The 10130-nt window shown below is 37.2% G+C and overlaps 2 protein-coding genes across 5 annotated transcripts; one reads left to right on the forward strand and one right to left on the reverse strand.

The window, feature by feature from the left end:
* Positions 1–2989: 2989 nt before the first annotated feature.
* Positions 2990–7338, forward strand: LOC120766717. Of its 3 annotated transcripts, none has more exons than XM_040092363.1 (3): positions 2990–3124; positions 3792–4234; positions 6587–7338. In XM_040092363.1, exons 2-3 carry the CDS (start codon positions 3909–3911, stop codon positions 7014–7016), a joined length of 756 nt encoding a protein of 251 aa, XP_039948297.1. In that variant the 5' UTR covers positions 2990–3124; positions 3792–3908; the 3' UTR covers positions 7017–7338. The 3 variants fall into 3 exon arrangements, with proteins under 3 accessions (XP_039948297.1, XP_039948298.1, XP_039948296.1); XM_040092364.1 differs by having other exon boundaries at positions 3808–4234; XM_040092362.1 differs by lacking the exon at positions 2990–3124 and having other exon boundaries at positions 3512–4234.
* An 846-nt stretch (positions 7339–8184) lies between these two features.
* Positions 8185–9596, reverse strand: LOC120766428 (histone RNA hairpin-binding protein). Of its 2 annotated transcripts, XM_040091931.1 has the most exons (3): positions 9509–9596; positions 9325–9445; positions 8185–9257 (listed from the first exon to the last, which is right to left on the reverse strand). In XM_040091931.1, exons 2-3 carry the CDS (start codon positions 9439–9441, stop codon positions 8613–8615), a joined length of 762 nt encoding a protein of 253 aa, XP_039947865.1. In that variant the 5' UTR covers positions 9442–9445; positions 9509–9596; the 3' UTR covers positions 8185–8612. The 2 variants fall into 2 exon arrangements, with proteins under 2 accessions (XP_039947865.1, XP_039947864.1); XM_040091930.1 differs by having other exon boundaries at positions 9325–9595.
* Positions 9597–10130: the final 534 nt, after the last annotated feature.

Below are 10130 nucleotides of genomic sequence, written 5' to 3' on the forward strand. Positions count from 1 at the left end.
TAAGTATTTCATCATGCCAATAAAGAATTTTCAAGTTTTAGATGAAATTCGTCCTTAGATTTTAGTTTAACAATGTGGTACCCAAGAAAAAAGATCATTGAGTATTTAGTTTGCGGAGTGCTGCTGATTTAACAGTCCTTCTTCTTCTTTCTTTGTTTTATATAGCCGAGTTTACAACAGCGCGTCTGCCGCACTTTCTTTTCTCTGTTTGGTGCAAATTGGAGATTCCCAGTGTAGCCAGGTCCTTCCCCAACGGAGTGGAGGTCTTCCCTTTCCTCTGCTTCCTAGCTAGTACTGCGTCGAATACTTTCAGAGCTGGAGTGATCTTTAACACCAGATTGGGCAAAGAAGGTACATTTGGCACAACGATCGGTAAATTCAGCATCCACGGTGAAATATCCTTAAATGGGTTGATGCAGATTGACTTCGCCTTGGCCCGAAATATGATTATCTGTAGTAACAGATTCCAGCATAGGAAAATCAAGCTACTTGGCTGTCTCCGGAAACCAATTCGATAATGTTGTGATAGATGGACGGCATGTCTCCAAAGTCTTTGACGTGCGTATGCTCCGAGGTCCTAGCATTGAGTCGGACCATTATCTTGTTGTAGCGCAGATTTAGACATTTTATGATGAAGTGATCATTTGATGACATACTGTACCTCTGTAGTGCAGGTCTATGTCTAAGGAGTGAGGAAAACGTTCTAAGTGTAAACATTTGTACTGAAATATTTCCGAGCGCTGCAATAAATAAATAAATGGAGCAAATTGGGATAAATATACAAAAAATTGATTGCCTTGGCATCTGTTTATTGGCGTTGCATTCAAATTCAACTTGTTTATTGCTTCAAATGTATATATCATATGTTTACGTATGTATGTAGGAATGTGTTATATTGACTGCAAATTTTTTGGAATTAAAATATCGCTTTTGGCAGAAGAACAAAGAAACAAATTGAAGAACTGTTAGCCATAAAATTGATTGAATTTTGACGCTAATGTCTTCAATAAATTGTAATTTCACAAATACTTACAGATACACTGATATAAATTTTAGTTATTTTAGTAACAACAACTTTGTATTTCTGAAGATTTAGTTTTCATATTTTTAACCAAAACAAGTTGAAACGATGTATCATCTGATCACATTTGACCCGGATTGCTCCATTTTAGTCAAATCGAATCTATAAAAAATGGCCTAGGTTGGCACAGCCTTTTTGTGTACATCTGTCAATTATTTTGTGTTTGACAGCTGTTTATTAACGACTCGAAAAGTTTGAATAATGGTTTTGGCATGAAACAAAAGATGAACAATGGGATTTTTCTTGAAATTTTTTGTCTCAAATGGAATCTTATTCTTCTTCTTCTTCTTGTGATAGACACCGCTTACGCGGTTATAACCGAGTCTACAAAAGCGCGCCAGTCGTTGTTCCTTTTTGCTGTTTGGCGCCAATTGCAGATTCCAAGCGAGACCAGATCCTTCTCCATCTGGTCTTTCCAACGGAGTGGAGGTCTTCCTCTTTCTCTGCTTCGAATACTTTCAGAGCTGGAGCGTTTTCATCCATTCGGACGAGTTGACCTAGCCAGCGTAGCCGCTGTCTCTTAATTCGCTGAACTATAGTATGTCAATGTCGTCGTATATCTCGTATAGCACGTCGGTCCATCGAATGCGATATTCGCAGTCGCCAACGCGTAAAGGACCATAAATCTTCAGCAGAACCTTTCTCTCGAAAATTCATAACGTCGACTCATCAGATGTTGTCACGGTCCATGCCTCTGCACCATATAACAGGAAGGGAATAATGAGTGACTTGTAGAGTTTGGTTTTTGTTTGTCGAGAAAGGTAAAGTCCTCTCACGACGAACAAAAACCAAACTCTATAAGTCACTCATAATTCCCGTCCTGCTAAATGGTGCAGAGGCTTGGACGATGTCAACAACTGATGAGTCGACGTTGCGAGTTTTCGATAATCGCGCCAATTAAGAAGAAGAAGAAGAGAGGACTTTACTTCTTAATTGCCTAGTCAGTCCGAAGTAGCACCTGTTGGCAAGAGCTATTCTGCGTTGGATTTCGAGGCTGACATTGTTGTTTGTGTTAATGCTGGTTCCAAGATAAACGAAATTATCTATGACTGTCAACAGTGAATTATTTTCTCCAGGAATAGATTGAAGAAGTCGCACGATAGGGAGTCGCCTTGTCTGAAACCTCATTTTCTATCGAACGGCGCGTAGAGGTAGGCGAGTGAGTAGGTTCTAGAATTGTATATGAAAACCGCAAGCATTACGAATTTATATTTTAAAGATTTGTTAAATTAGCGAATAAAATACCAGTTCGCCTCACGCCTAAAGAAGAACTTACAAATATATATCAGAAATTTGATTTATTGAAATAGTCGTACATAGGTACAGTGTTTTATTATGCCAAAGGCCTGGTAAACCAAGCTAACCGGAAAAGAAACAACTTGAAGATAACGCAGAAAACCGAAAGACCATAATCCAAATTAACTCGCTACTGCAACACTATTCACTGGTCAGTCCATTACTCCAGTGTACAAAGCATCTTAATCATTAAATTATCATAAATTCAATTAACCCTACGCCCAGTGCAGATCCGACTGCGCGTACAAGTAAGCACCGGAATCGTCCGCTATTGCGATGAATGAATGAATCACACTCATTGATGAGTGACCGGCGTTGTCTGGGATGCTTCTAAGCTGTGTGTTACATCAATTAAAAAGACCAAAGACGCTGCTGTTTGCCATTTGTTTACTAATAAACCGCCAACTACCATGACAATTGCAACATATGTAGCCAAAGTAGTGACGTTCTAAATTGAGTAGCAGACACAAGATCTAATGCGCCTCTAGGGTACTCTTGCGCGCTCTTTTTTGAAACCACCGCCTCAAGTGCGCTGAGAGCGGCTGCTCTTTAGCTAAAATGTTGACAAACAAGCCACAACAGTGAGGAGCCCAGTCAGTCTGAGTGCGCCAGAGTTGTTGAAGGTTTATTACGCTGACGCGGTATACTAACGAACAAATTAGTTTATTTTATTTTATTTTATTTTGTGCGAGTTTGAAAATAGTCTAGTGCAAAATATTCTACTTGTTTTTAAGGGAATACTCGAAGGTGAACGCACTTTTTAAATGCAGTTTTTTATATTTTTTTTGGTAGTTTAAGAGCGCAGTGGCTAAGAATAATGCATTCATCTCATATCTAGTGATACTCAGGTGTTTTGGTAGAACCATTCACACAGATGCACCACTACAGTCAAACGCACGCTAGATAGTGACTCAATGAGTATGGCACCTTCAATTGTTGCCACCTGGGCAATGATTTCGAAGAAGTGTTTCATTATTTGATTTAAAAATGTAATTAAAATATTTTATTTTTGCAAAAACTTGCGAGAAATAGTGTTAAAAATTATTTGATTTCGAAAAATTAAGTTGTGATAATTTATTTTAAACATTTTTATTAATCTTTCTTGATTCACTTGCATTTTCAATTCTCTCTCATAAATTTTGAGGTGCATTTAACTTTATCTAGAATAAAAATGGCACCGCTCCTATCTCACCTGCCGTACTGCTCACCTACACATACATGCACGCACACATAGATACAGTTGCGAGTTAGTCCACTGCGCTCTCTTGCTCACCTACACAGGTGCGCAAGCTTAAGGCGCACCAATTGGTCTTATCAACCCATAGACTACCAAACAAAAATAAGTTAGAGTGAGCAGCGTTACTTGGCTTCTTCTCTCCCAATTTGGCTGCCAAAAACATTATACATTTTTTAGTTTCTTTGCATTTTAGCGAAATACAGTTGTTATTAAACAAATTAAATACAAAAAGTGATTTTATACAAGAAAACTTTTGCCTTATACTCGGGAAATCGCACATTCGTGAAAGTAAAGATGTCGTACAGCGCTGAAAGGGCGCTTGCCTATTTGTACCCGCTCATTATAGCCACCTCCGTCATTTGCTGCATCACCTCGGGCGTTGCATGGGCACATTGGCGCTATGTGTTGAATGCTTGTCCGGAATCGAATTGTGGCTGCATCCTGCATGGACGCTCCACGTACACCAGCTTCGAGGGTGGCCACATAGCATATTGCCATTACGCCACATACGGACTGATCTTTCCACTGTTATTCGCCATTGTGTTGGGCATTTATCATGCGTATAGGATTTGTATGGGCACGACTAAACGGAAAACGGGCACCACCACCATTCGGCATAGGTGAGTTGAGTTTGGTATAGAAACTGTATTTACTAAGTTCATTATTTAAAAATTCCCAATCCTACCTAGATGTTTTACGGTGTTTGTAGGGTAGATGTAAGACGTTTCTCAGCAATTTCATAGCTTGAAAGCGTTCATTAATTTAAAAGTGTTTGTTCTTGAGATTCTTGGCAAATATGTGCTCGGCTGATGAGTGGTTAAAAATCAGTGTTGGTAGTGGCTAAAAAGAATTGGTCCTATTGGACAAGAATTCGCTTCAGGATATCTTGCGACCAGTCAAAAGATTGAGTAAGGTCGATAAGAGTAATATGTATAAGTAGGGTTCGACTACTAGAAACATCGGCGATAAATTGTTTTTAGGTATGCACATTTTATACGTTTACCTAGGAGGGGGCGAAGGGGGCCGTCGTCCCGGGCGCAACGTCTTGGGGGCGGAAAAATGGTATTTAAAAACTCCAATTCGGGCAAAATTTCCTGCAAATTGTGTCAAAAGTGTACAAGATATAGGGAGAAAATGGGTTTTTTCTATGGCTTTTAATAAGATGTCCAGAATTGTGGAACTTCAGAATTAGCGTGGCTTCTAGTTCCTAAATTTTACATACTTAATATCGAAGGTATTTTGTAAAAATTCACTTTTGTTCGAACCACCTCATGAAACTTGTAGGTAGGTAGATAAAGGGGGCGGCAGAACATCCTTGGCCCCGGGCGCCCGAAGTTGTAGCTACGCCACTGTTTGGAGGCGATGACATCTCTGACCGAGGTCTATAGCTTTTAAACTTCAAATTATATATCTCAAACAAATAAAGAATTGTAATATTTGTTCTCAGCCGGAAGCTCTCTGGTGTTTAACATTACGGTAAATAAGAGAAATGATATCAAAAAACAAAATCTTAAGTTTTCAGCAAAAATCTATTTATTAAAATTTATATTCTTCTTTATCTTTAAATCATTTTTACTCGATGAATCACCCTTATTATTTCTATAAGCCCATACATATGTATGTATGTCTGAATAAAAAAGATACGGTCATGACATTTATTTATAGATTAGAATATTAGCTAAATATTATCAGTAGAAGAAACATTATAACTGTTAATTATAATGTACTCGTATTCAGCTATGATCTAATTCAACTTAACCTCAAAAAGGCAAACTCACAACACTGTTTTGTAAACTACAATGTATTATGTTTCCTTACCTCAATTTAATCGGTAACTCAAAGCCAAGAAAGCATTCTAATATTCGAGGTTCAGTGGGTCACACACAGCTTATGAGTAACCCTATAATTTGACGTGCCAAAATAGATAACTTCCCTTGTCAATTAACTAGCTAAGCTAATAATTTGTGGTCGCTGGTTATTAATTTAAACTCTGTCAAAGGTTAATAACCATGACTCGTGTATATTTGTGTGTACAAATGTATAGCGGATTGCAAGTGTAGGTGGAGGTCTGCATTAAATTCAATTTAAAACTGTCACACAGTTAAAAATTTCACTGACGCCTTAAGTGTTGCGAACCATAACAAACAGACACACATTTTATATATAATGTACATACATATGTATGTATGTATGTATGTATGTAGTAAGTTCAAGTCGAGCTAGTCGAAGACATGTAAATAAAGATAATTTTAATTGTTGAGACCAAACTAGGGTGGGGAAGGGCGTTATGGTTTATTTTAGGAAATATTTTATGTTATAATTTTAAGCTTGAATTTACTATTAAATAGGTAGACAAAGGCTCGTTTGGCTACAAAATAAATGGGAGGACTCCATCCTTGAGGTGTAACTTCGTAGGACCACAATGCATTGGTATGCAGATGGCTCGAAAGCGGTAGATAAAATTGGGACCGGTATAGGGGGACCACGTACTCACATACTCAGTGATAGTCAAGTGGGATTTCAGGCAAACTATTCCTTTGAAAACAAATCAACCATGATACTGGAGTATATAAAAGTGCTTAACAGCGTTTCCAATGGAAATAATATGCTACTAGAGTGAAGTTTGCCAGTTTTGAAGCAGCTCATAGTAAGCTCACTTACCGATGTTCAACCACAACCGTTGTCGTAAATGGCACAATTTTCATCCCCAGCAACCATCCATCAAGCAAAAAAATTGTTTGAGAAGTTTTTTATAACGAAATCTCATCTTTCCCGATCGCACTTATACAACCCGACATACAGATCACTAAAGTCATCTGTTAAAAAAAAATAATAGATTTCTTTTAACTACCTTATATAATAACCAATAGTTGCCTTAATTAATATTCCCTAGATTCTACAATTATTCATGAAATTGTTATACGAGTAATCTCTTTTCATATTATATTTAAAAACTTTCTCCATCTACACAGAACCGGTGATATGATTGTCGTCACAGCGGAGTCGGAATTGACACACAACGGTATTTCCCCTTATTACTGGACACCCGCTGCCGGTATCTCTAGCGTTATGGCCGTTTACACTTTAATTTATGCTGCGATCTACAGTGATGGCTTCCGCGTCACTTGCAAGCAGTACAGCGAATCTTTGCTCAAAGAACTACAGGGCGCTGGCAATATTGTGCCGGTCATCAAAGGACGCCTTTCATGTGACGCGATTTTCGATTTCATGGACTATTTGGTGGAGAGCATTTCGTATGAGCGCCGCAAATATGGGCGCATCAACACCGGAGCTTGCCTCTACATGACACTCATATGCAGTTGGTTAACGGTAATCTTTTGGATTATTATAACGGTGGTGAATGTGGTACAGGCACGCCGCTCACAGTCGGCACGAGTTTAATAAAATATCGGAATAAAGCAGCTTGTATTCTGCTGAATTAAGACAAAGTTTGCCATTTAAACATAAAAACGAAAACGTCCATAAATTAAATTAATATGACAACTGCATTATCTTCATAAACATAAGCGAACATTATTAGAGATTCTAATACAAGTAAAATAAAATAATATTTTTAATAAATAAGTATACACCTAAAGCGACAACGACAAATAGTATTAAGCACAAATTTTTAAAACAATCCACATTTTATCATAAATATTTATAATAAATAATATGAGCACAAAATATGTATTATGTAAATTTTACAAAAAATAAACAGATATGCGTTCATTGAAGAAGAAACCTCTCTATTTATACTCAATACTCTTTCACCAGCCTCTTATATTGCCAAATTTATTGTTGTTGTTGTTGTATCGGCAGAATTCAGTCGAGTTAACAGTCCTTGACCGGATAAAAAATCCGGGTCCGTTCCGGTTAAGTAGACCCGACTGGCGTGGGAACTGCCAACTTTCTCTATTAACGATAGCAAAAACAACAATCTACGACGATCAGGACAACAAATCATATTCAATATGTCTGATCAAATTTTACTCGGACTCACAAAAAAAAAAAAAAACATTCACGTATTTTAATACAAACTCCTTCAAAATGGGCTCTTGAAATGGCTGGGATGGCCTTCAGTATCTTAAGCTAATCTGGTTTTTACGATTTCGGCTCATTTTTGGAGCGCCATTCGCCAGATTGTTGGACAGTTTTACCACATATTCATAAACGCACTTCCCGTTACCAGTAATTATGCTGTTGATGAATATAGCGTCCTCAACTACATTGCCAAGCATCTCTTTCTCGATGTCGTATTTGCAAAAAGAGTCGATCCATAAAAGAGAGGCAATGACCTCATGATCTTCACCTCATGTCACTCTTATGTTCGTAATCAAATATACTTCCCAAAACACTTCTTCCTTTTTAACGGTTCCGTAGCCGTGATTCCATTGGTAAACAAAATTTTGAGTTTGCTTTTTTCTTTTCAAAATAAAGTTCATAAACAAATAGCTGCCAAACGGCTAATTGTGACATAAGAGATCAAACTTCAACGAAACACGAAAATCCGGGTCAAATTTGTTTATAATTTGTGACCGCTTTAAAATATTAAGCCGTAAAATACTAATTTGCTTTAGTAATGTTTTATTCGGTATATATTTAAGCATATGTTTTATATGAATTAATTATAGTTTTTATTTTATTAAGGTATAAAGGTTTCAGCTAAAGCCAATGGCCCACCTGAAAGGTTCTTGCCTTATACGCTATAATAGTTAACGATATGTGCGAAAAAGTATGTATATTGTGCATAAAATTAATTGATTTCCACTTTTCAAATATTATTCTAAACTTTTCCACATAACTTTCATTTTAGTACACATTCATTACCTTCGGCATATTACTTAGAACTTAACAATATAGTACTCGCTATATAGTATACTAATTACAAACAGAAATTGAGCATTTACAACAAGCAAAGTTGATTAAAAATAAACATGTAAACACGTAGAAGACTATTTGTTTTATAGTAAACGCAATTTTGCGCAATGAGAGCAACTAATCCGAATCATCATCGTCGTCGTCAGCACCACCAGCAGTACCAGCTGCAGGTTCTGGATCATAGTAATGTAATTGTTTGCGCCATACTTTTATCAGTCCATCGAAAGTGCGGCGACTGTATTTTCCATATTTATTCGGCGTACGGGGATGACCGCGTGTACGCTGGCGTATTGGCACCATCTCAATGTAACGTTCGTAAGCTACAGTGTTTTTGCCATATTCAATTTGTTTCTGACGACGCGCTAATATAACAGGATCATCCTCTACTTGCTTTTCCTTATTGGATGAGGTGTTAGAGCCATAACTATTATAACGTAAACGTTTCTGAAGGTCATGTTGATTATCGACTTGATTAGTTGTGCGCTTAAAATTGGCTGCATCACCTCCGGCACTATTATCACTATTCGAGTCGTTCGGACTGTCCGAGCGACTGCCGTTGCTCGGTGTTTGTGAGTAGCGCCTTTTGAAAGGCGTTTTTATTTTATCCTCCTTCACTAATCGTTCAAATTTTTCTTCATTTACACCATCAATGAATTCCAAAGATATTTCGCGTTCTTGCGATACCGAATGTTTGGATTTATTGACATCTTCGTTGTCATTTTTGCTAGACATCTCTCCGCTGCTGTTGAACGACTGTTGTTGCTGTTTTTGTGTAAATATATTATATTTATAATAAATAAATAAATTTCTTAATGTTTTCAAACCTTACCCCATGATTGTCCTGCTCCTGCATCTCTTCTGCCCAACAACCTCGAAAAGAGGAAGAAGACGAATTAAGACTGCATTCTCCCACACTTTTCCTTAAAGGTGATTTATCCACTGACATTTTGCTGCAAAGCATTAAAACTGATTTTATCAAAAATAAATATAATTTATTGTACTCCGTCCCACACCAAGAAATGTGCGCAAATATTCGTAGAAGATGCTCAATTTGTATTACTTTCCGCGCGTTTTTCTTGTTTTGTTTTCGATATCTTCTTCATTTTCACATATAAGGTCACAATAATGCTTGATAAAATCATATGTAGTCACAATAAATCGTGTTATGCTCCCGTCTTTGAAGCACATATGTGTAAATATATCCAGCTGATTATCATAACCAACATATAATTAGTTATCATGTTACCTCTTTCTATTGGTTTTGCCACCGGTAATGGATTCCCGTTTCCGGCCAATCGAATACAACTTACAACTGCGAGCTCAACAAAATAAGAAATTGTCAAAAGCAGGCACTTAATAATTTAGCTCAACGCATAAAGTATGAAAACTGTTAAAACGCATATACAAGATGCGTTCCAAAGTAAACAGGACTATTTAAATCTAGTGCCCCCTGGTGGCGTCATTTATGTATATGTCGATTGGTGCGTTAGAATCTGCTATCTTTATCGATTGTCTAGTGTGTGAATTTCAAGACATTTCATCGATTGGAAGTGGAGTTATTGCGTTTAAATTGTCAGTACGTTTGTGTTATCGGTGCGAAAATTAGCTTCGAATAAAGAGTTTGTTTTAAAATTG

The sequence above is a fragment of the Bactrocera tryoni genome, chromosome 1, assembly GCF_016617805.1.
Source record: "Bactrocera tryoni isolate S06 chromosome 1, CSIRO_BtryS06_freeze2, whole genome shotgun sequence".
Classification (NCBI taxonomy): Eukaryota; Metazoa; Arthropoda; class Insecta; order Diptera; family Tephritidae; genus Bactrocera; species Bactrocera tryoni.

What these genes read in the sequence shown, in the direction of transcription:
- LOC120766717 (XM_040092363.1), top strand. Translation starts at nt 3,909, where the DNA reads ATGTCGTACAGCGCTGAAAGGGCGCTTGCCTATTTGTACCCGCTCATT. An exon ending in ACCACCACCATTCGGCATAG is followed by an intron (nt 4,235 to 6,586) that starts GTGAGTTGAGTT and finishes CCATCTACACAG; the next exon opens with AACCGGTGATATGATTGTCG.
- LOC120766428 (XM_040091930.1), bottom strand. Translation starts at nt 9,456, where the DNA reads ATGCTTTGCAGCAAAATGTCAGTGGATAAATCACCTTTAAGGAAAAGT. An exon ending in AGGAGCAGGACAATCATGGG is followed by an intron (nt 9,258 to 9,324) that starts GTAAGGTTTGAA and finishes ACACAAAAACAG; the next exon opens with CAACAACAGTCGTTCAACAG.